The 25,910-nt window shown below is 40.9% G+C and overlaps 1 protein-coding gene across 19 annotated transcripts in view; it reads left to right on the top strand.

The window, feature by feature from the left end:
- Stk33 (serine/threonine kinase 33) overlaps positions 1–25,910 on the top strand; it is a 159,956-nt gene that overhangs the window by 74,718 nt on the left and 59,328 nt on the right. For 11 of the 19 annotated variants that reach the window (XR_003946376.1, XM_006507224.1, XM_006507226.4 and 8 more), the window contains 2 exons: positions 22,812–23,162; positions 23,972–24,082. The exons of 2 other annotated variants lie outside the window; for them this stretch is intronic. Coding sequence is in view for 16 of the 17 variants with exons in the window: in XM_006507224.1 (XP_006507287.1) it covers positions 22,950–23,162; positions 23,972–24,082 (324 nt within the window). In the remaining variant the exon portion in view is untranslated. Of the gene's footprint in view, positions 1–10,698; positions 10,893–22,811; positions 23,163–23,971; positions 24,083–25,910 lie in introns of all 19 variants that reach the window. 6 more of the 19 variants (XM_030242004.1, XM_006507228.4, XM_017321943.2 and 3 more) reach the window with 3 other exon arrangements.

The raw sequence follows: 25,910 nt of genomic DNA, 5'->3' as shown, positions 1-25,910 counted from the left end.
AAAGGCAGACTCCCCCACGATGCATATATTTGGATACTTTATTGTATCTGTTGGTTACTTTTCTCATTGCTGTGACGAAGTAACCTTACAGAGACAACTTCAGAACTTCAGAGAGGAAGGTTTGTTTAGGCTCATGGTTTCAGAGAGATCTCTGCTCATGGTGGGGAGGGTGTCTTGGAATGTTTCTGTGGCCATGCTCCTGGTATGGTAGCAGAGAAGGCTTGTCACCATCTCATAATGCAAAATGCTTTTAGTTCACCTTTAAGAGTCTATATAACCCTAGAAGTCTCAAACAATCAAAAATATACAAAGTCTCAAGTCTTTTCCAAGACTCAAGACATGCTCTTAATTGTGAACCTTTGTAAAATCAAAAAGAAAGTTGCTTACTTCTAACATAAAGAAGTAACATTCTCATTCTAAGATGGAGAAATGGAACCTAGCAAGAAAATATTGGATCAAAGCAAGACTTCAATCCCTCAGGGCAGTCATTAAATTCTGCAACTCTGTGTGTCAAGAATGAAAAGCACAGTTTATAGGCTCTTTCATTCCCTGTTGAGGCATTTGCTTTAGTGTGGTTGGGACTGACAGAGGTGGTTTTGATGGGAGTGAAGGAACACTATGAGCTTTGCATATCACCATTGTTCCCTGGATAGAGTATGGGAAGTTCTTTAAATGACAGGCCTGAGGTGGAGTCATGATGACCAATTAGAAAGCCCTTTCAAGAGAGCTACAAGATGGTATAGCAAAGTATAGAAGCAACAAAACAACAACAACAACAACAACAACAACACAACACAAAATACCCAAATAATCAGCTCGTGGTTTTGAGAAGGGTTTGGAAATACAGTGGATCTGTTTTGAATGTGGAGACTAAATGAGAGAGAAAATTATTTGCATTATTCCATTTATAAAGCTATCTTGGCAGTTGTCTATTTAGATGCTGAAGTGTTCTGGATTGTACTGTAAATAAATATATACGTCAGGGACAAAAAACTAGATGATATTTTGTAGTTTCCTCTTTGTTTTTTGAAGTTGTTGTTTGTTTGGCTTGATTTTTTGAGACAAAATTATATTATACAGCCCTGACCTAGATTTGTTATATAGAACAGGCTGGCATTGGACCCATAGAGATGCATTTGCCTGCCTCTGCTTCCTGAGTGTTGATATTAAAGGTGTGCAATACTATGACCAGCCCTGTAGTTTCCTTTTTTAAAAGTATCTATGAAGTTCCACTTCAGCACAACCACTGTGCATTTGGGAAAAGCTACCAAATGCTTTGAATGTGAAGAGCTTATTCAAAGTATATCATTCCATCATCAGCACATGGAAAGCATGAGATTGGTTAGTTTTTGAGGAGAGATCTGGGAGCTCAGAGTCTTGGATTTTTATAATAATTTATATGGGCCTTTTATAAATAAACCTGTAATCATTGTTTACTAAAGAATCATTGTATTTGTTAAAAAGGATATTAAATTAGATAAAGATATGTCAAACAAAAGTGGCTTTTAGCTCTAATTTTAATGAGGATTTTTTTTTTTTTGAGATAAAGACTTTCTGTGTTGTTCCCCAGACTGACCTCAAATGACTGGCTCAAATGATTCTCCTGTCTCAGCCTCCCAAACCACAGGGACTATAGACAGTTGTAAATATACTTAACAGTTATTTCAGGAAGTAAAAGAAAATCAACTAACCTGGACCTTTGGGGGCTTCCAGAGACTGAACCACCAACCAAAGAGCATACATGGGCTGGACCTAGGCTCCCCTGCACATATGTAGCAGATGTGCAGCTTGGTCTTTATGTAGGTGTCCCACCCCAACAACTGGAATGGGGACTTACCCTGACTCTGTTGTCTGCCTGTGGGTTCTGTTCTGCTAGCTGGACTGCCTTGTCTGGCCTCAGTGGGAAAGGAAGTGCTGGCCCTGCGGTGACTTGAGGTGCCAGAGTGGGTTGGTGCCCAGGTGGGACCTCCTACTTCTCAGAGGAGAAAGGATAGAGGGGAGGGCTGTGTGAGGGATGTAAAGTGAATAAATAAGTTAATGGATAAAAATAAGTGTAATGTCAATATTACCCTTGAAATGCTACAAGAGGACATTTGAATCATCACAATAAAAGGACAGTAATTATTTCCTTTTAATTGAAGAGAAAAATCCTTTGGCCCCAAAAGAGAAATCCTCTCTATTTTCAGTTGCCTTTAAAAAAAATTGAAGCTGTCAGTAAAATCATACAATCTACTAATAGCATGTCCAAGGCTTATTGCCTTTCCTTGGGCGACAGTGTCTGCAAATGGTGTGCTCTATTGATTTCAACCACATGGTTTTCAGTACCATTGCATGGCTTCAGAAACTAATCAGGTAAATAAATCTGTGGATTGATGACTTCTTTCCCTGGAAACCCAGTCATTTGCATAGTGCTCCTTCTCAATCAGTGGTTAAGTTACAATATACACTAGCAAAATTTTTTATTGCCTAATCTGTGGTCTTAGCTAAGCTAAAATTTTACCCTTCGTATTGAACATTTACATATTTAAAACAAAATTCTTATAAATGTGAGATTTGAGTGCTTTGTGCATTTTTAATTTAGCATAAGACAAGTTGCTTGTGGGTTATTTTACCAAACCATTTCCTCTGTAGCTCAGCTGCACACAGCCAGAGCAGATTTCCCTAAAGTTGTATTCTAAACTTGCTATGATCTCATTGGATGATGGTTTGTATGCTAGAATCCATGTAGAACATAGATTTAGAGATTAAAACTGGTACAATATTTTTCTGCTGCTAGCATCCATTGGGTTCTGGTAAAGATGTATGGTAGCACTAAATTCCTCCATTTATTGAGAGTGCAACCTGTGTCAGAGTCTTACCTGCATTATGCCTTTGAAACAGTTCTGCTGTGCAGACATATAGGCACTACCTGTGTAGGTTGCAAATGAGAGTGTGTGGGTTAAGGGCCCATGAGCAATCTGAGTCTTGGTCAGTCTAATACTGAAGCTTGGTTTCTTCTTCCACTAACAACAGCAAATGCTTTTCAACTTCTGTACATGTGACATGGAATTATTGCCTCTGACAACTTCTGGTGTTTAATGTTCATGTTTGGTTTAAGGATCGGGGAGTTTTTACTCCCATATGATAGTACATTGCTTAGGATTGATGTGCCTTTATTGACAATGATGCTGAATTTGAAATAGAGATGTGTATAAAACAACAAAGTTAATATTTTATCATGAAAGTTACAGGGGAATTCTTCCTTTGTTTTTTTTTTTTTTTTTTTTTGTTATTTTGACACAAATTAGAAATAAGCCATGTATTTTATGGCACTGAAACACTGGCTCTAGTGAACTTGTCACTGAATAATAATGTATTCATATGGCAATAGATTTGGACTGATGTGCTAGCCTAGAGCCTAGTCTCTGCACTTTTGAATGTCTGTATTTTCAGAAGGCACTCTATTGCTGAGCTTCTGTTTGCTGAAGGTTACTGTAGGCAATCTGTAGCCACTCTGTTCACTCAAGTCTGATTGATTAATGCCAGGGCTGGACACACTGCCTCAAAATTAAGCTCTTGCAACCATTTTTTTCATGGCAGCTCTCTCAGAACAAGAGCCATATATCCAGTTCCTCTATTAACAGAGGTTGACAGTGGCTGCGTGTTTCCAGGTTCTTGGCATCTTATTCAAAGAATTAAAAGAAAAGTACGCACAAGTTACAAAGTTACAAAGAAACACTGTTCTAAAGCAAAGCCATAGTACTGATCAGATATATTGTCAAGAGGATATCTGGCCACTTGAGCAAGAGATTCTGCAAAGGCTAGGGCTGTTGTATAGGTTTTTGTTTTTAAATAGGGTCTAAACGAAGGAGGGCTTTGCTTGTTAAGAGGTATAGTAGGGCACTTCTGTATTTTGATTGACAGGTTGGGGTTATAGAGCTTGCGCTTTCTTTGTATATCCTTCCCATAATGTGTATGATTTTAGTCATATGAGTATCCAATTATGCACAGGCTTAAGATGGTAAATAGAGAATTGCTTTTAAATATTCACCCAGAGAACATAGCTTACCTTATTATTCATGTGTCCAAAACTACTATAGGCTGCATCAGCCCCCTTACTTTCATACCCAGACATAGTAGAATACATTTGAATAGAAACTATCCACAAAGGGGGTGTTTTTAAACAATTGTTAGAGGAAGGAGGAACTTAATGTTTAGAGCTGAGGTCCTAGATTAATAGATGCAGTGTAAGGAGACAGGTGTGTGGATAGCCCAAGTTAAGTGGAGTTCCAGGTGGCTAAGTTATTCCCTATGCTTGCTGTTTCACTCTCATACCTCCTTTTTGTGCCCAGTATGATTTTTGTCAGTGAAGGCACCATTGTTTAATCTTTCCTAGAAATGCTTCTTCCTTTTTATTTCAACCAAGACATGGATTTCTCTCTCCTTTTGATCTCACTTTCAAATGAAAACCATCTTCTTTTACTACTCTGCCCCTTGTGTGCTCTATTGTCTGACTGGGAGCCTCTCCTTGATTTGTTCATCTTGTGACCTCTAACCCATGATTAAAGACGTGCCTCACAGGGATTAGATACAAACCCAGTCAAAAAACATTTAACCTACAGTTTGTCATGCCCATAAGATGTGTTGGGACTGGAGCCTAGCATAATCCTCCTCAGAGACCAGAGACTTTATCCAGAAACTGATGGAAACATGCAGTGTCCCACAGCCAGTCATTAGGTGGGACTTGGGGAGTCCTGTGGGGGGGGGGGAGGAAGATTGGAGGAACCAGAGGGATCAAGGACAACACAAGAACATGGTCCACAGAATCAACTGGCCTGGACTCAAGTCAAAGAGATCAAAGAGACTGTATGGTTCTGACCTAGGTCCTCTGCATATATGTTATGGTTGTGTAGCTCAGTGTTCTTGTGAGATTCCTTACAGTGGTAGCAGAGGTTGTCTCTAACTCTTTTGCCTGCCTTTGGGACTCTTCTTCCTTCTGGGTTGCCTCATCCAGCCTTGACATAAAAATATGTGCCTGGTCTTATTGTAGCTTGTTATGTTGGATTTAATGGCTGTCCTTGGAAGGCCTGAGGTGAGGTGATAAGGGGGATGTGTCTGAGAGAAAAGGGGAGGTAGGGGAGAGGAGAGACTTGGAGGGAGGGAAAACTGCAGTCAGGATGTAATATATGAGAGAAGAATAAATGAAAAGGATGTACACACACACACACACACACACACATATGATGTGCCTCATGAAATCTGCTGTGGTAGTGTAAGTAATAATGATCTCTTAAAGCAATAAAATGGTCAAAATGTGAGGCATTTCAAATGTTACTTAGTTAATTTTTACAAGAATTACATAAACTGGTTGGGATTATTATCTCCACTATAAATGGGGAACTGAGCTAATGACAGAGGTTGAATTTAAAACCTTGTCTCTCTCATTCTAGCAGTTGATTCTTAGACACTTCCTCTTTTCTACCTTTTGTGTGTCCTTTGCAATACTTACTTTCATTATCTAAGTCATTCTTAGTAAGGCACATTTAAAATATTTTTATTCATTTTTATATGTATATACAATAGGTGTATCTTGATTGTATTCAACCCCTAATTCCTTCTTCCACCCTTCTGACCCCCTAAATTTGCCCCTTTAATCTTCATGTCCTCAGTTTTTAAGTAACCTATTGAGTCCAATTAGTGCTGCCTGTATAAGAGTGGTTACACCTCTGAAGAAAAAATGACTGCTCTCTCCCAGCAGCTATTATAATTGCCAGTGGCTCCTCAGCTAGGAGTCTCATGAATCGTGCTCCCCCAATCCATGCTGTAATCATTAACGAGTTTGATCTTGTGTATGCCCTGTACTGATTACCACAGCTGCTGTGAGTTCATGAATGCAACAGCCCTATAATATGCAGAAGACATGTCACAGCCGTCTTACATTCTTTCTCTGCTTCTGCGATGCTCCCTGACTCGTGGGTTACTATAGATGTCTCTTTTAGGGATGGACAGTCAACAGTCACTAATTTTCAGCACTTTGACCAGTTATAAGTCTGCATTGACTGCTGCCCACTGCAAAAAGACTTTTCTCTGATCCACACTGAGAGAACTAATCTATAAGTAGAGACAGAAATATGTAGAAGGCAGTTGATAACATGTCTGCTTAGCAAAAACAACAGTAGGCTCTGTGCCTAAGGACTATGACCTCTGCTTCTGTAGTCCTTGCTTTTATGTTACTTTGATAAAATACCTTGACAAAAACCAAGTTTAGGAAGCAAAAGCATTGTTTGGCTTACAATTCCAGAGGGGTATAGTTCATCGTGGTGGAAAAGGCATGGCAGCAGGAGCATGAAGCCAGCTGACATCAGAGAGTGGGCTGGTCACATTTCATTCTCACACAGGAAACAGAACAGGAAGTGGGATCTGGTTGAAAATCCCCAGACTCCTCCCCCAGTGATGTTCTATCTCCTAGAGGTTCCATAGACTTCTCAAAGAGCACCATCAACAGGGGATCAAGTGTTCAACTATATGAGCACATGAAGACATTTCTCATTCAAGTCATACCACCATCCATGAGCTTTGGACAGGTTTAGTGTACCAAGCATGAAGTCCTTCCTGTTGAGCAGACCTGAAATCCAGTCAGAAAACATTGGATCCCACCACCTCACCCTCACCTCATCTCCCACCTAACCCCCACCTCACCCCCACCTCATCTCCCACCTCACCTCACCTCCTACCTCATCTCCCACCTCACTGTCAGCTCACCCCCTACCTCACCTCCTACCTCACCTCATCTTACCCCCACCTCACTGTCACCTCACCCCCTACCTCACCTCCCACCTCACCCCCACCTCACTCCCACCTCACCCCTACTTCACCCCCACTTCACCCCCACCTCACCCCACCTATTCCCCACTTAACCTCCACCTCACCCCACCTAATCCCCACTTCACCTCCCACCTCACCCCACTTAACTCCCCCGGGACTCCCACTTTCCCCCCAAATCACCTCCCACCTCACCTCCCTCCTTACCCCCTACCTCACCCCCTACTTCCCCCCCCACAGCCATGCCACAGTTGTACCCATGGACACATATCAAAGTCCCTCCCTTTGAGGTTTTATTTTTTTTATTGACAAATTTTTATACACTGTATTTTAATCATGTTTTCTGTTTGCCTGTTTCCTCGCAGATTCTCCTCACCTCCCTACCCAACTTTATGTTCTTTCGCTGTCTTTCTAACAAACAAACCAAGCAAAAAGCAAGAAAAAAAATGTCAAGAAATCTCTCCCTTATGTTCTTCTAGATCCCTGAAAAACGAGTCTTGAGCGAACTGTTACAGTTATTGTGAGAATGTAGTGTGAGAGGAAACCTCAGAATCAGGTGGAAATTCAACCTGATTGCAGCCTGGCTTCTGCAGGTTTGGGTCATTTTTCTTTGGAATACTAAGAAAAAGTGAAGCAGAGGCTGGATTACGGTGCAGTGCTCTTGGTGACGGGTTTCACGGGTTCTGACTTTGCGGTCATAAAGCGGTGTTATGTATGTCATAATGTATACTGTGTTTGTAAGCTCTGACCCCGATTCCTACCAGCGACTCACTGCAAGTCATCTTTATTTAATGGGAATTGTCCTGCTGACCATAAGACAATGCGCTAGAGAGGAAGTGGTTTCTGTCTTGGAAGGACTGATAGTTCAGAGTAGTGTTTGCTTTTGGTAGCATTTTATTAATGTTATTTTCCTAAAAACTGTTTGTGTCTTGTAGGCAGTTAGGTGTTGCCCAGGTTGTGACTCTCCCCCCTCTGAGCTATGCTTCTCAGATTTGATGGTGGTATTGAGGGTCAGAATTCATTTTCCACATCTGAGTCGGGGGCTCACATCACACATTTTCTTAGCCAACAAAGTAATTTCATGGAAAATTGTTGCGATTTGGAAGTTCCTCTCTTGTAGTGCTCCAGAGAACATTCAAGATACAGATGATGGGCAGAAACCACAAAATGTTATAGTGTATATTTATATTGTTATCTATCTATCTATCTATCTATCTATCTATCTAATAATATTTGGACTTACATTTTCAATATAATAAGATTAAAATTATATTTATTACATATGTGTATATATGTATGTGTGGGTAGATGTGGGTATGCCACAGCATGTATGTGGAGGTCAAGAGATGAGTTCTTGCCTTCCACCATGTGGGTGCTGCGGTTAAAATCAGGTCACCAGACTTGGCAGCAAGTGCCTTTCCTCCCTGAGTCACTCTTACTTTCAAACTGATTGTTCTTCGATTTGACAAGAAAAAGTGGGCTGATTTCCTTGTCTTTACAGTTTCTTCTACTCTTTCTCCATTTCTTTTCTAGCAAGGTCATTTCTCAGCACACCAAGCTTTCAATTCATCCCTTCTCCACCAGACCCACACGGTAAATTTAAAGCCATTGCTTTGTTACAGAGAATTCAGACTGGCTGAGGTAAACGTTAGGGCTTGTAACTGCTTTGGTCTGTGGCAGGACAGCAAGATCTGCATTGGACTGACTTCTGCAGAGGTGAGCTTCACTGCCCTCTGCTCTTCTCACAGGCTGCTACATCTCAGGTGACTCTCAGAAGGGATAATTCATTTTAGGGATATAGGAAGCATCAAGATGTTAGGAACTCCTTTCTAGTTTCCCAACCACTTGGCCTTCTTGCCTCACCTCTAACAGTTGTGTTGGCTGAGATATCCTGCTTGCATGGGCTACAACCGTTAGGAATGTTAGGAAGCCCTTTATGCTATGTTGAAGCTTCTCATATATCCTCACCCCACCCAAGCCACAGGGAGGTCTAATGCAGTCTTTTTCAGCATTCACTTTGAGAAGCCTTACCTTATATAACACCCCCCATTTCCCTGATGGCTTTTGCCATGTTTTCACATGGGTGAATTGTAATTCTAGCCCTTTCTCATAAATTGACACTCAGATTTTCACTGAGTGCCTAGTATGTGCAAAGAAGGGCTTGTGTGTATATGACGTTTCCCAGTACTGGTGTTATAGGAAGAGAGACATTAGATAACAGGAGAGAGAGAGAGAGAGAGAAGAGAGAGAGGAGAGAGAGAGGAGAGAATATTCTGATTTTATCCAGTTTCTTTAAGCCAAGCTTTCATTTTTTAGTGATAACTTTAAGATTTATTTATTTTAAATTGTATCTGTGTAGGTAAATGCAAATTTATGAGTACAGGTGCCCACAGAGTCTAGAAGAAGGTTTCAAATCCTCAGAGGCTGGAGTTACGGTGGTTGTTTGACACAGATGCTGTAACTTGAACTTCTATTCTCTGGAAAAGCAGTGTGGACCATCACTCCAGCCCCACCAAGCTATCTTCAATAACTCTCTGTTCTTACCTTTAACCACCAGTCAGGGTCCACATTTGAGACTGTTCTCCATTCTGTAGCTTAATCAGTTGGGGGTGTTATAGGACTCAAAATAGAAACAAATAAACAAAACACAACACAACTAATAGCTCACCTCACCCAGTTACAATCTAAAAATGACTTGTGTGTATCTATGTGTGCCTCAGTGCATGTATGTGCACCATATACATGCAGTTGTCTGCAGAGTTCAGAAGAGAGTATTAGATCTCCAAACTAGAGTTATAGTCATGTGTGCTGCCTGATGTGGGTGCTGGGAGCTGAACCCATGTCCTCTGGAATAATAGCAAGCACTGTTGAGCTCTCTCCAGTCCTCCAGTAACTTAAAAAAATCTCTGAAATAATGAAAAATTTAAATATATTACAAATAATTTTATAAGGCATAATTTCTGTAGCCATGCCCTCAGTGGGGTGGTGGTCAAGCTGGTGTCTGTAAATCTAAGAGCATGCCCTGGAAAGCTCATTTGCTTCCTCTCTAGGCGTATGAACATGTACAGAGTGAACAGTGAATATCCAGTCAGTCAGTCACGGTGCGGCCTATAAGGCGCGTCTTCTTGATTTGAATAGAACATATTTTTGACTGAACTGACTGACTATTTAGGTTTCTTGTAGACACAGTCCTAGCAAAGAAAACTAAAAAATTGCTTTTGGCAAAGAAAATTGCAGCTAGTTATATCTCATAAAACCATTCTTGTGTTCATTTTCTTGAGGAAATTGCTGTAAGTGCATTTTCTAGGACCAATATGTAAGAAACCTTTTTTATGATTGAATAAAAACTCAGAGATTTTTAGTATCAGAAATGTTCCATTGACTTGGCTTGGTTCTGAAAATGAAGGGAATGTCTTTAGCCAACGAAAGCTCGTCATTAGTCAATGCTGACAGGATTCGAACTTATTTCACTTGCTTGGTTTTATTCTTACATATGTCCAGTTTGGGGGGACACAAGGAAACATTATATCAGAACCGTCTTTGGCTTCTAATAGATCTTTTTTATATTTATGTTCATTTGAACATAATTTCATGATTCTATAGGAAAGAGCTATTAGTCTTCTTGTTTACATAAAGAAGGTTTGTGATGCTTAATTTTATGCTTCTAAAATAAGAGAAACATTGACTGGTTAGACTAGGACTTACTCTGTAAATAAACATGTCAGATCTGTTTATAAATGAGAAAGAAATCCATGTGAATAAACATTTGTCCTACTTTGGCTCTTGTTAATCTAATGCATTTTGAATTTAGCTACCCCCTCCAATCCAAAAAGCTAACTTTGAAATCTAGTTCTTGTCCAGAAATTCTGCCTGTATCCATTCAATCTATTGTTTCAGAACAGACCCTGCTGTGGTGAGAAGCAGAGCCTCACTTTGACAAATGTATTGGCTGTTTTGTTGGAGAACAGAAATGAAGCTCCTGGGTGACTCATAGAAGCTCTCCACGTCCTGGATGCAGCTACTGGATACTTCTTTGTTAACAGGCAAATCAGAAGGCTGGAGCAAGAAAGAACTGCGAAGCTGATGTCATTGTGGGTGACACTGTGATGCTGACTTATTGAGGACAGGTGGACACAAAGGAAATGCTGTCTGAACAAAGCTAGGGGAACAACGGCTGTTAGATACTCCACATCCATCTTAAGATGAAAAATTATTTGCTTACTTATTTATCATATATTGTATATATTTGAGGATTACAACATAATGATAACACACACACTCATATACCATTGTGAAGCAGATGAACATATTTCTTATCTTGTGTAGTTGTTTTGTGAGAGAAGCAACTAAAAACAACTTATTTTAACAGGATTCTCTAATACAGCACAGTTTTATTGTCTTTAGCTCCCACTGTGCATCAGATCTCCACACTTGTTTATTCTGCACATCTGCTTCATATCCTTTAACTTTATTTGCTTATTTTCTCTCTCCTGACACTGCGATGATAAGCATTCCATTCTGTCTGTATATTTGAGATCTTTCTCCTTCTCCCTCCATGTATATGGGGAGTATTCATGTTTGGCTTATTTCATCTAGTATACCATCTTCTAGATCCATCCAAATTGTGTCGAATGGCAGGATTTCCTTCTTTTTAAAATGAATTTATTTACTTTATTTTTTTATTATTATTATTTTAATTTTATTTTATTTTTATTAGGTATTTTCCTCGTTTACATTTTCAATGCTATCCCAAAAGTCTGCCATACCCACCCCCCCAATCCACTACCCACCCACTCTCCCATTTTGGGCTGGGGTTCCCCTGTACTGGGGCATATAAAGTTTGCAAGTGCAATGGGCCTCTCTTTGCAGTGATGACCGACTAGGCCATCTTTTGATACATATGCAGCTAGAGTCAAGAGCTCCGGGGTATTGGTTAGTTCATAATGTTGTTCCATCTATAGGGTTGCAGTTCCCTTTAGCTCCTTGAGTAATTTCTCTAGCTCCTCCATTGGGGGCCGTGTGACCCATCCAATAGCTGACTGTGATCATCCACTTCTGTGTTTGCTAGGCCCCAGCATAGTCTCACAAGAGACAGCTATATCTGGGTCCTTTCAGCAAAATCTTGCTAGTGTATGCAATGGTGTCAGCGTTTGGGAGCTGATTATGGGATGGATCCCTGCATATGGCAATCACTAGATGGTCCATCCTTTTGTCACAGCTCCAAATTTTGTCTCTGTAACTCCTTCAATGGGTGTTTTGTTCCCATTTCTAAGAAGGGGCAAAGTGTCCACACTTTGGTCTTCGTTCTTCTTGAATTTCATGTGTTTAGCAAATTGTATCTTATATCTTGGGTATCCTAAGTTTCTGGGCTAATATCCACTTATCAGTGAGTACATATTGTGCAAGTTCCTTTGTGTTTGGGTTACCTCACTCAGGATGATGCCCTCCAGGTCCATCCATTGCCTAAGAATTTCATAAATTCATTTTTTTAAATAGCTGAGTAGTATTCCATTGTGTAAGTATACCACATTTTCTGTATCCATTCCTCTGTTGAGGGGCATCTGGGTTCTTTCCAGCATCTGGCTATTATAAATAAGGCTGCTATGAACATAGTGGAGCATGTGTCCTTCTTACTGGTTGGGACATCTGGATATATGCCCAGGAGAGGTATTGCTGGATCCTCCGGTAGTACTATGTCCAATTTTCTGAGGAACCGCCAGACTGATTTCCAGAGTGGTTGTACAAGCTTGCAATCCCACCAATAACGGAGGAGTGTTCCTCTTTCTCCACATCCTTGCCAGCATCTGCTGTCACCTGAATTTTTGATCTTAGCCATTCTGACTGGAGTGAAGTGGAATCTCAGGGTTGTTTTGATTTGCATTTCCCTGATGATTAAGGATGTTGAACATTTTTTCAGGTGCTTCTCAGCCATTCAGTATTCCTCGGGTGAGAATTCTTTGTTTAGCTCTGAGCTAAAACAGGAAGGTTGACCAATGGAATGGAATAGAAGACCCAAAGTTGGAATGGGGAACTAGGGGTAGCAACCAGAAACTCTCAGATGCCAAGAAAGCAAGAGCCTCCCAGGACCCCTCGGGGATGACATTAGCTGAAATACCCCACAAAGGGGAGGGAGAACCTGTTGAGACCATATCCAGAGGTTAGGAATGGCCCCCCAGTTGAGGGATGGGCCCACCCACCTACCTTCAAATTTTTAACCCAGAATTGCTCCTGCCTAAAGGAAATACAGGGACAAAGAGTAGAGCAGAGACTGAAGGAAAGGCCATCCAGAGACTGCCCCACCTGGGGATCCACCCCACATAGACACCAAACCCAGATACTATTACTGATGCCAAGAAGTGCTTGCTGATAGGAGCCTGATACAGCTGTCTCCTGAGAGGCTCTGGCAGATCCTGATCAATACAGAGGCAGATGCTCACAGCCAACCACCAGACTGAGCACAGGGACCCCAATGGAGGAGTTAGGGGAAGGACTGAAGAAGCTGAAGGGGCCTTATCTAGCCTCAAAGGTACTGTGAAGGCTTGATGTCCCAGTGTAGAGGGTGGTGAGGCAGGAGTGGGTAGGTGGGTGGGGGAGTACCCTCATAGAAGCAGGGTAAGGAGGGATGGAATTGGGGGTTTGCAGAGGGGAAACCAGGAAAGGAGATAACATTTGAAGTGTAAATAAATAAAATATCCAATTAATATATGACTTTTATACAGAGGGTTATGTTTTCCTTTTTCTTTTCTTTTTCTACTGTTTATTTCCTCATGGTTTTTCTCTTGTTCTTTTTTCTTTTTTGGAGAGCTTATTGAAGAGAAGGGAAATATATATATATTCTTTTGTTGGTGGTTTAGTCCCTGGGAGCTCTGGGTGGTCCGGTTAATTGATATTGTTCTTCCTGTGGAATTGAAACCCCCTCAGCTCCTTCAGCCCTTCCCCTAGCTCTTCCATTGGGGTCCCTAGGCTCAGTGCAATGGTTGACTGTGAGTATCTGCATCTGTATTGGTCAGTGCTAGCAGAGCCTCTCAGGGGACAGCTTTATCAGGCTTTTGTCAGCAAACGCTTCTTGGCATCAGCAATAGCGTCAGGATTTGGTGTCTGCAGATGAGAAGGATCCATAGGTGGGGCGGTCTCTGGATGGTCTTTCCTTCAGTCTCTCTTCTATTTTTTGTCCCTGTCTTTCCCTTGGGCAGAAACATTTCTGGATTAAAAAGTTTGAGATGGGTGGGTGGTGCCATTCCTCAACTGGTAGTCATGCCTATCTACTGGAGGTGGTCTCTACAGGTTCTCTCTCCCCTTTGGTGGGTATTTTGGCTAAAGTCATTGATGATGGGTCCTGGCAGCCACTTGCTTCCCTGGCATCTGGGACTTTCTAGTGGCTGTGTGTGTTTGCATGAGTGTGAAGGCCAGAAGACACTCTCAGCTGTCATCCTGGGGACATAATTCTCTTCCTTTTAGACAGGAACTTTCAATGACCTTGAACTTACCAGTTTGTCCAGACTGGCTGGTCAGTGATCCCTGGGATCCTCTTGTCTCTGCCTCCCCAGCACGGTGATCACAAGCCTGCACCACCATGCCTCGTATTTTTACTTGGGTTCCGAGAATTTGAACTCAAGTCCCCAATTCAGGTTTACTAACTGGGTGATTTCCTTAACCAAACTTTTGTTTATCTGTCTGTCTGTTTGTTTAAGTAATGGTTCTCTTTATGGATTGTATTAGTTTGCTTTGTGTTGCTATGACAAACATATCTGACAGGACAACCTAGGGGAAGAAACATTTATTTTAGCTCATGGTTTCAGAGGGTTTGGTCTATAGTTTTTTCATCTCCATGTGTTTGGGAAAAGCATTATGTTATAGAAGACAGCTGTGTATTGTATAGTATAGTATAGTATAGTATAGTATAGTATAGTATAGTATAGTATAGTATAATATAATATAATATAATATAATATAATATAATAGATGGACAGCAGAGAATGAACCAGGACCCATTCTCTTTGACCGCCTTCTTTTAGTCTCCTCTTATATGTTTCCTCAACTACCAAAATAGTTCCATTTGGAAGCCAGGTAGTCAAATGAGGAGCCTGTAGGAGACATTGCATGTTCAAACTTACATTTCACATAGGTGTAGAATGATAGCTTGTTGTGTTTTTACTTCTTTTCTTTTTAAATTACTGATGTTGGATCTTTTCATATTCCTGTTGGCAACTTTTAATGTCTTTTTTGAATAAATACTTCTTCAGGCCTTTTACTAAGTTATTGAATAAAGAAATTGAACAAGTAATTTAAGTCATTCCAAAAAGATAAGTCTATGACCAGATAACTTCATACTTAAAAGATCAAGTGACCATAGGTGTGTGGGTTCATTTCTTGTTCTTCTATTCTATTCCATTGGTCTACCTGCCTGGTGCTGTATCAATACCATGCAGTTTTTATCACTATTGCTCAATAATACAGCTTGAGGTCAGGGATAGTGATTCCACCAGAAGTTCTTTTATTGTTGAGAATAGTTTTTGCTATCCTGTTTTTTATTTTTATTTTTTGTTATTCCAAATGAATTTGAGAATCTAAGAACACATCAAAATCATTCACCACGATCAAGTAGGCTTCATCCCAGGGATGCAGGGATGGTTCAATATACAGAAATCCATCAGCGTAATCCACCAAATAAACTCAAAGAAAAAACCACATGATCATTCCATTGGATGCTGAAAAAGCATTTGACAAAATTCAACATCCCTTCATGTTAAAAGTCTTGGAAAGATTAAGAATTCAAGGCCCATACCTAAACATAGTAAAAGCAATATACAGCAAACCAGTAGCCAACAGCAAACTAAATGGAGAGAAACTTGAAGCAAACCCACTAAAACCAGGAACTAGACAAGGCTGCCCACTTTCTCCCTATCTACTCAATATAGTACTTGAAGTTCTAGCTAGAGCAATTAGACAACAAAAGGAGGTCAAAGGCGTACAAATTAGAAAGGAAGAAGTCAAAATATCACTATTTGCAGATGATATGATAGTATACTTAAGTGACCCCACAAATTCCACCAGAGAACTCCTAAACCTGATAAACAACTTCAGCAAAGTGGCTGGATATAAACTTAACTCAAACAAATCAGTAGCCTTCCTATACACAAAGGACAAACAGGCTGAAAAAGAAATTAGAGAAATGACACCATTCATAATAGTCACAAACAATATAAAATATCTTGTTGTGACTCTAACCAAACAAGTAAAAGATCTATACAATAAGAACTTCAAGTCTCTGAAGAAAGCAATCAAAGACCTCAGAAGATGGAAAGATTTCCCATGCTCATTGTTTGGCAGGATTAATGTAGTAAAAATGGCTACATGCCGAAAGCAATCTACAGATTCAATGCACTCCCCATCAAAATTCCAACTCAATTCTTCATAGAGTTAGAAAGAGCAATTCTCAAATTCACTCTCATTATTTTTTAAATTAAGTTTTATTTTATTAGTGTGTGTGTGTGTGTGTGTGTGTGTGTGAGAGAGAGAGAGAGAGAGAGAGAGAGAGAGAGAGAGAGAGAGAGAGAGACATGATGGGGTAGATACATGGGATGTACATCTCCTTTCATCTTTACATGGGTCTCGGGAACCAAACTCAGATCATCAGGATTTCCTGGCTGAGCCACCTAAACAGCCCTCTCTCACCATTTCTGTTCAACCTATTCCTGAAAGTATCCATAAGAACCAACCAACCAACCAACCAACCAAAAAAGCAGAAGCGTGTGTGTGTGTGTGTGTGTGTGTGTGTGTGTGTGTATTGTGCGAAGTGTGTTGTGTGAGTGTGTGTGAGAGTATGTTCCGAGTGTGTATTGTGTGTGAATGTGTGGTGTGTGTTTGAGTGTGTATGTGTATATATTATGTGTATGTGAATGTATGTGTGTGTGAGTGTGTATGTGAGTGAGTGTGTGTGTTGTATGTTGTGTGAGTGAGTGTGTATGTGTGTGTTGTATGTGGTATATTTCTGAGTATGTGGGTATGTTTGCCTGTGCCTGCACATGTGAAGGCCAGAGTTTAACGTAGAGTATTTTCCTCAGTTGCTTTTCACTTTTATGTTTTGAGAACCTGAGTGAGCCCTTACTCATTGGCATAGGCTGTTGGGCCAATGATCTCTGTGGATCCACCTGACTCTTAATTCCCTCCCTACCCCCAGCCTCAGCTGGCCCCAGCGCCAGGGTTACAGATACATGGAACTGCACCTGGCTTTGGGTGCTGAGGATCTGACCTCAGACTCTCATGCCTGCACGACAAGTGCTTTACCCACTAAGCCATCTCCTTACCCTTTGTTTTTTTGTTTATTTATTTATTATTAGGTACTTTCTTCATTCACATCTCCAGTGCTATCCCAAAAGCTCCTTACCCTTTGTAAACATGCTGTTAGAAGCAGGATTTAACGAGAAGAAACTCAGCTACAGTTTAAGTAGGTCTTTTCATTGTAAATCATTTTATAGATTTCTGTAAAAATTTTCTGCTTCTCGTTGTTAAAAAATAAAACCCATAGCAGCATTGTCATCCTTACCACATCCATAGAGTGATGTCTTAAGCATTTGACATGGGACTTTCTACACCTGCCAAGAAAAAGCACTATTTGCTTGAACATAAAAGCTGTTATTTGACGATCTATTCCATTGCTCTGAGTCATTGATGGTTACAGGATTTATATTTATCCTGTAATGCAAAACAATTTCTTCTAGGTCTGAAGTAAAATCATTGCATAAAATGTATGCAGGAACATTCCAAATTATCTTTGTCTTGCTTTATGTACTTGAAAATGAACTCAAGCATTTGTAAGATTGCTCTCTCTCTCTCTCTCTCTCTCTCTCTCTCTCTCTCTGTGTGTGTGTGTGTGTGTGTGTGTGTGTGTACAAGTAAATAGGCTTACATGTATATGCACCAGAAGTTAACCTTGGATGTCTTTCTCAGGAGCTGTCGACTTTTTTATGTTTATGTTATAAGATACGGTCTCTCACTGGCTCTTGGGGCTCTCTGATTAGGCTAGGCTGTTTGGACTACCTAGGCCGGGATACTCCTGTTTCTGCTCCCCAAAGCTGCAATTACAAGTGTGCACCACCACATATGGGTTTTTATGTGAGTGCTTCGGATCGAACTCAGGTCTGCTGGCTGGTGCAGCAGTGGCTTTACCAGGGCGCCGTCTCGTTGCCCCTCTGGAGGGTACTTTACATGTGCTGTTCCTCACACTTGCCATTGTCAGTTTAAACAACAAGAGTTGTTTCCGCTGCTTTGATGAAAGGCTATGCTTGCTGGACTGACTTGTTTATTATTTCTAAATGATTTTTACAATATACAGTACATATTACATTGTGTAAAAATAAGTATAGCACTTGAAAATTTTTTGCTTTCATTCACAAATGAGATTGACTAATAGGATCCCTTCCTTCTTGGGAGAGCCATTGCCATGGTAAGAGTTTGGTTATGTGACCTGGATAGAATGGAGTTAGATGGCTATCCTGGGCTCCAAAGTTTGCATGAAAACCACTCATTCGCTGTCTCAGTTAGGGTTTACTTGCTGTGAAGAGACGCCATGACCAAGGTAATTCTTATAAAGGAAAACATTTAATTGGGGCTGTCTTACAGTTTCGGAGACCTAGTCCATTATCATGATGGTGGGAAGCACAGCATCATACAGGCAGACATGGTTCTGGGGAAGCCAAATGTTCTACATGGTGATCTGAAGGCAGCAACTGTCTTCCACAGGCAGCCAGGAAGAAGGGGTATCTTCTGAGCAGAGGAGTCCACAATAGCTGCCTACACAGTGACGTACTTCCTCCAACAAGGCCATACCTCCTCCAGTAAGGCCACACACTCCATATGGCCAAGCATTCAAACACATGAATCTACGGGGACTAAACCTGTTTAGATCACCACACCCACTAAGTGTGGGAATGAACTCTGCTGTGACACTCTCTGAGTGGGGTGATCAATACTTTGAAGAAGTTAAAGTGAGGTGAGGGGATTGAGGGCACAGGCCTTCCGTTTCAGTGAGGTGGATAGGAAAGCCCCTCACATGAGTAGAAGCTGCAGTGAAGCTAGTGACTGTTTGAGGGAGCATATCCTTACTGAGGAAGCAGAAAGCAAAAGCCTGAGTATAATTAGAGCAGCAAAGTGAGCTACAAGACCAGGCCTGAGAGGTAGGAATGGGGCTATTTATTTGATTCAACAGAGTTTAAAGTTTGTTCCTTTAACCAAAGTTTTCTATCGACTGTTTGCTTAGTATTTTCTTTTTCTGGCTTCCATGAAGGCTTTAGAGCATGCAGTTTCTTCTTCTTTTATTTATTTTTTTTAGATGCTTGTGTGTATGTGTTTGGTAGTGTGTGTGTGTGTGTGTGTGTGTGTGTGTGTGTGTGTTAGTGCAGGCACATATGCGCTACAGTGCATGTGGGGAGTCAACAGCTTTCCACCTTATTTGAGATGGTTTCTTATTCACCATGGCCTATGCTGGACTAGCTGGCCTTCATACTTGCCTGGATCCTTCTTTCTCCACTTCCCATTTGTATGTAGGATTACAGGGATTACAGATGTGTGTTACCATGTCTGGATTTATGTGGGTTCTGGGCTCTAAACCTGGATATTTACACCTGCATGGCAAGTGCTTTACCTACTAAGCCATCTCTCCACTCTTCAGAACACACATCTCTTTTTGAGAGCAGTGATGGTTATTGCCCGAGCTTTTGTCCCCGCCGGCAAGAACACACTCAGGACAACCGGAATCTTCTGCGGCAAAGCTTTTATTGCTTACTTCTCAGGAAGACCCCGAACCCAGAAAATGTCGCTGCTTATATAGCCCGCAGTGTGACGTTTCAGCACCTGATGTGGCGTGACAGCACCTGATTTGTTGCTCGCCCATCACCCCACTACTACGCACAGAGATGGGCAGTGACTGGGCGTGAATTCACTCTTGCACTTGCGCATAAGCCTTGTTTACTAGTTAGGCACAGCGGAGGCCAGCGCCATTGCTCGCGGCTCGAGATTGCTCGCGGCACGGCTCTCGACAGATGGTGATATTATATAAGGCACATAGCTATTAATAAGGCCAAGAAATGTGTGTTCATATATATATATATGAATGAATGATGTTAAGGAGCACATTGCTGCCTCTAACAAAACCAGGATTCTGTTAGTAAGGAAGAATGGGACAGTAAATATTGGATAAACAGTTAGCAGTACCTTTTATAAAATCCTGTGGGCCTGGTGACTCCCATACTATATAGAGTGCTGTTATATCAAGTACAGCAAAATCAAAAGAGTCCCAATTTATTTTATGAAATGACTCAGCATCTCATCTCAAAAACTAATAGATATGTCTAAAAGGAAAAAAAGTTAAACTTTTTAATGTAACTGAAAACTCAAAATACAAACGTAATTTTTCCAGTATCCTAAAAAAAAATAATTCATCAGGATCACTTAGGATCTATAGTATAATAGTAATAAAGTCAGAAATGCTTTTAATATTGGGAAAATTAAAATATAAATCCAAATATAATATATATCAAAGGCCCAGTAATAAAAAATATGATAAGCAAAATTGATAAAGGACTTGACAGAGGTCAGCACTTAGTTCTGGTTAAAAATCATCTTACATAGCAACACCTTGCCTTTTAAACCTCTGCTCATGCCCACAGATAAAAACTCCCATCAACCCTAATCATAGAAACGTCACTTTCTAATCCAAGGTACTGCGAATAAGCAACAGTTGTGGGTTCAGCCCTAAATAAGATTTTTACACCACTCCCTCTCAGGTTCAGGGAAGATTGCAGAGGAGGAAGTGGACATAGGATGTAAGAGCTGAAAGATAGGGCAAAAGAGATGTGAATGCCATCTGCTAGACTCAGCGCAAACATTGTAATCATCAGTTCACAACAGTGAACCTGCACATGACTGGCCCTATCAATCAGTCATAGAAGAGCGAATAGAACCCACCCTTACTGCTGAACTGTTGGTTGTTGATAGATTCTGGGAGGGAGAAACCCTGTCTTCAGTTGTGTAGCCAGCCACCCCTACCTAAGCTTGCCAGCTCCAAACTCATGGTCATACAGACAACCCTGGATAAACTCAAAGGAAGGAGAGGATCACAGAACAAAATGGATAGGCACGAATGTGTGGAAACCTTGCTAATTAAGGTCACAGTCTATTATTGTCCAGACAGCTTTCTTGAGCTCTGCACAAAATGGATGACTTCCCTTTACCAGCAGGGCTTCTTCTTCTCTGACCTTGTCTGGGGATCCCAACCTCCAACATCCTATACATGGGAAAGACGGAGTAGTGATTGGCAGACTCCAAGTTCAAATTCCTCTTTTCCCCTTCTCGCCTCCACCCCAACCCTCAAGAACCTGCCTAGCAAGTACCTAGGATTACTGGAATGCCTCTCCATGCAAACAAGGCATTTACAGAACTTTAAAACTCTAGCCAATTATTTTCATTTACTCCAAGAACTCCTTACCACTCTCTAAGGTCCATATGTAACCCTGGTTCACCCCAAATAAAGTGTATGCATTCAAGCCCACCCTGAATAAAGCTTGACCAGGATCCTGTAGAAGCCACTTGTTCTAGACTTTGCTTCATCCTTCTATGTGTACAGTGGCATCAGACAGAGGATGCAGAACCAGAGCTGGACCCAAAATGCATATCGCACCACACATGAACATGAGAAGAAATGTATAGGGGAAGGAGTGAGGGGAGGCAAGTTGTAGGAAGAGGGAGAAAGTAGGGGATTAGAGTGATTATGCGTTTGTACCTGTATGTAATTGTCAAAGAACAAATGTAATTAATAAAAAGAAATAACTAGCCCTAAGTATCTGAGACTAGAATTATAGTTCTTTAGTAAATTAAGAATATTTAATTTCTTATGCTACCAAGTTTATTCCACTTCAAAGGATAAAAGTATATTTTATACCTCCCAAGCAGGTGAAGCTGCCTATAAAATATACTTTAAAAGAATATCTGGCTGAGCACTTGGGAGGCAGAGGCAGGCAGATTTCTGAGTTCGAGGCCAGCCTGGTCTACAGAGTGAGTTCCAGGACAGCCAGGGCTATACAGAGAAACCCTGTCTCGAAAAAACAAAACAAAACAAAACAAAACAAAACAAAACAAAACAGAATATCTGAACGAGGGTGACATAAAGCCACAACGATGCGCTCCTTTTTGCTTCTGCAAGTTTCCCAAGGCATTCTTCAATATATGTCAAGGGGCTCATTCTTCTTTCCTCTTTAGCTCCTACTTCTCCAGCTTGCTTCCATGAAAGCAGTGGACCCAGCTTGGTAGAATTCTGTAAATACCAATACTAAATTTAAGAAAACCGTGTACCAGGATATGAACTAACCAGTACTCTCCCCCCGCCCCCCACCCAAGCTGTGTCTCTAGTTGCATATGTATTAGAAGATGGCCTAGTCAGCCATCAATGGGAGGAGATGCCCTTGGTCTTGGGAAAATTATATGCCCCAGTACGGGGGAATGCCAGGGCCAGGAAGCAGGAGTGGGTGGGTTGGGGAGCAGGGCGGGGAGAGGGTATAGGGGGCTTTGGGGATAGCATTTGAAATGTAAATGAAGAAAATATCTAATAAAAAAGAAAGAAAGCCATGTACCCATTTATTCCCCTCTAAAAGAAAGGCTACTTTTAATATTTCCTTTGGACTTTTACAATTAAATAGTTTTATAAAATCAAATTATTCTTTTCCTTTAGTGAAGTGTATTAGAGATATTTGCTGAGATATTTGCTTGTAGGCTAGAGCCTTAAATTATGAAACCAGTATGGTCTACACCAATATTTCTTATGTTTTTAGCTATAATCGCATTAAGAAAAAGCTAGTCTTATTGTTGTTGGTAGTAACCGTGTTATGGTCCAGTTTTGTTTTAAGTATGAACTTTTCTTGGTGGAATAATTTGGTTCTAGTTGCTGGTTTTCCTGAGATTGTCAGGAGCGGATAGGGTAGGATTTTGCTAAAAGGTGCCTTCTTTTCTGCCCACAGCTCCCATGTGTGAAGTGTGGTACCTCATTAACCCAAGGACTTCACCAACAGGAAGCTGTATTCTTTACCAGCAACCCACCACGTCCCTTTTAATCTGGTTTTCTTTTTCAAAAAGTGGAAACCTTCTTTTGAGTTCTAATGGCTGACCCCAGCTTGAATGACAACCCTACAGCATGCCCTCACTGTGCATCCTCTCAGGCTGGCCTACTGTGTGTATGTCCAGCAGGCAAGTCTCCAGTCCTGGTGGTGGAAATGTCACAGACATCGAGTATTGGTAGTACAGAATTTTTTGCTTCACAAGAAAGAAAAAAGGAAAGAAATACCAGCAGAGAATCTTCTCTAAAAGATTTGGTAAATATTGAAAATTCTGCAACACAAATTGACAGCTTATTCTCTATTCCCATCTCTAAATCACTCCTTATCCTATGAGCCCCTGCCAGTCAATCCATTGCCTTCTTAGAGTACTTAAAGAACTACTTGTTTCCCACAGAAGATGAGCAAAGTTGGTTAGTTACATGTTTTTTGATACTTTCAGTCACTGTCAAAATTATTTCTCAGGATCCCAAACAGTTAAGATTATTATTCCAGCTCATTAAAGCTGTTTGTACAGGAAAAACTTCTTTTCTAAGTTTAACTAAATAGGACTTTTTGATCATTTTCTTCAACTGATACAGAGTTAAGATTTATAACAAAAGTTAACATGTAAGCTGTAGCTTCATTATCTAAGATAAATTTCTAATTATCTATCTAGAATATAATATAAAATATACTTTACAAGGCTGGTCCACATGACTTTCAAATAATGTGTGGATTCCCAGTCAAACTGGTTTGACTGCACTCATCTGTGTGAAGAGCACAGCTGGGGCCTGTAGTCCATCTAGTGCAAGTTTGGTGAAGAGGAACAGTAAGGTTAGGGAAAGTCAGACCCTGATTCTTCACCTGAACCTTCTGACACTAGCAGCCTCACTTGAAGGTCTTCTTTAGCCTAATGGGCCAGTGACTTGTACTGTACTCTGGATTTGAACATGACAGTCAATTATTTTGTATACAGTAAATGCTATATGTATGGTATCCATTAAAGCTTATCCCACTTAAGAGTTCACCATTAAAAGAATATTTCATCTTAAGAGTTGTTTTTCAAAATTATCTTTTGGCCCTAGTCCATAAGAACTTCAAATGTGGAGAGAAAACCTCAGGCACAATGGAGTCGGAGCAATGTCACAGTAGGAAAAATCCCACACATAAGAATGGACGATGGAGCAGGTATCGAGGTATGCAGGAAGCAAGCTGAAGCCACTGGACAGGCTCAGGTTTCTTCTCTTTAGCATTTTGTTTCATCTTTAAAAAAAAAACAAAATTTACTTATTTTAATTTAAAACATTTCACAATATATTTTAATGTTTCCCTTCCCCAGCTCCTCCCAGATTACTGCAACTTTATCTTTGTTCTTTCTCTGTCTTTCAAAACAAAACACACTTCCACAAAACACACAACCAAAAATAAACAAAGACCCAAAAGACAAAGATATGAAAAGTTCACACACACACACACACACACACACACACACACAAACACACACACCAATAAAAAACAAAAATCAAACCATGGAGTCCATTTTATGTTGGCTAAGTATTCCTGGGCATGGGGCCTTCCCTGAAGTGTGGTTGATATATGCACAGTGACACTCACTCCTTTTGGAGAAAACCGACTTTCTCTTTGCCAGCAGGTATCAATTGTAAATAGCATATTGGTTAAGACTAGACTTTGTGTCCACTTTTCCCTCTAGTGCGGGGACCTGGCTGGCTTGAGCCTGTGTAGGTCTATGAGTGCTGCCACAGTCCCTGTAAATTCATATGTAAACCTAAGACTAGAGAGGTCATGGACCCTGTGGAAAAACCTAAATCTATCATTTTGCTAAAGGTACATAGCAGTGAAATGAGTTCTGATGCTATGGTGCCATCCCCGTAGGTAAGAGTCTTGCTCAACCCTCATCTGGGAGGTTTCTTGCAGTAGATGGGAATTAACAGAGACCCATGACTGGACAATGTGCTGAGATACTTGGAGCATTTAGTTCTAATGTGACATCTTCATTAAATCCACCCCCTTAAGGCTCAGGGATCTATGTGGAAGATTGTAAGAGCCAGAGGTGATGGATCACTCCAAGGAAAGACACACCATACCCAAACTTTCAGGTTTCCTCTAAGCCCATGGTTTGTGACAGAGGCAATTGAAAAGTAAACCTGAAGAAAGGAAGTCAAGACTACAGTAAAAATTTTAAGCATATTGAAGTTTTTACTAAAGGAATTGCAGACTATTTCCTGCTCGTGCAAGGCAAAGGGATTTCACCTAAACTAGGAGTATTTGCACTAACAATCTTTTCCTAAAGGCAGTAGTGCTCTCTTTGTTCAGACTTTTTGATGATTCAGAGGCCAATTTTACATAGCTCATCTGCTCACTGCTTTGGTGACCTCTCCATTTTTCCAGCTTAGATAAATGCCCTCATCATTCTTTTTAGGGTTCCAATTAACATAAAAATATGAAGTAAGGACTGCAGAGATGGCCCATTCAGTAAAGTGCGTTCAGGGCGAGCATGGGGATTAGAGTTGGATCCCGGCTCCGGTGTAGATAGAAAGTGGGTGCAGTGGCCCCTGAAGCTCCAGTGCTGGGGGAGAGGAAGAGAGAAGTGTAAGCAGCAGGCCACAGGAGGCAAAGGTAGTTGCACTGCCAACCACCGCAACAGTCAGAGAGGAATCTCGAGGGGAGCTTCTTCAGCTGCCTGACCCCTCAGAGGCTTCACTGGTGGCACTGCCCCAGCGGTGTCCCATGTGTTCCAGGCCCTGTGTGTGATTGGTTCAGAAACTCATCTGTCCTCTGCTGCTGATCTGCATCACAGAAACTTACACATGCTAATCCTCAAGAAATGAAAAGGAGTTGTGTGGTTTTTTTGTTTTGTACTCTGAACCAGAACACTGCTGTTGGCCAAACTAGTTCATTCTCTCTTTGAAAACAAAAGCTAAATGACGAATCAGAAAGATGCTTGGTTTAGATCAGTGGTTCTACTGAAGCAAATGCGTAGTGTCTCTATTTGATCTTACCCTA

This window comes from Mus musculus, chromosome 7 (assembly GCF_000001635.26).
Source record: "Mus musculus strain C57BL/6J chromosome 7, GRCm38.p6 C57BL/6J".
NCBI lineage: Eukaryota > Metazoa > Chordata > Mammalia > Rodentia > Muridae > Mus > Mus musculus.
Note: the sequence above shows the minus strand (reverse complement) of the source record. Positions and strands in the feature narration are given on the sequence as shown.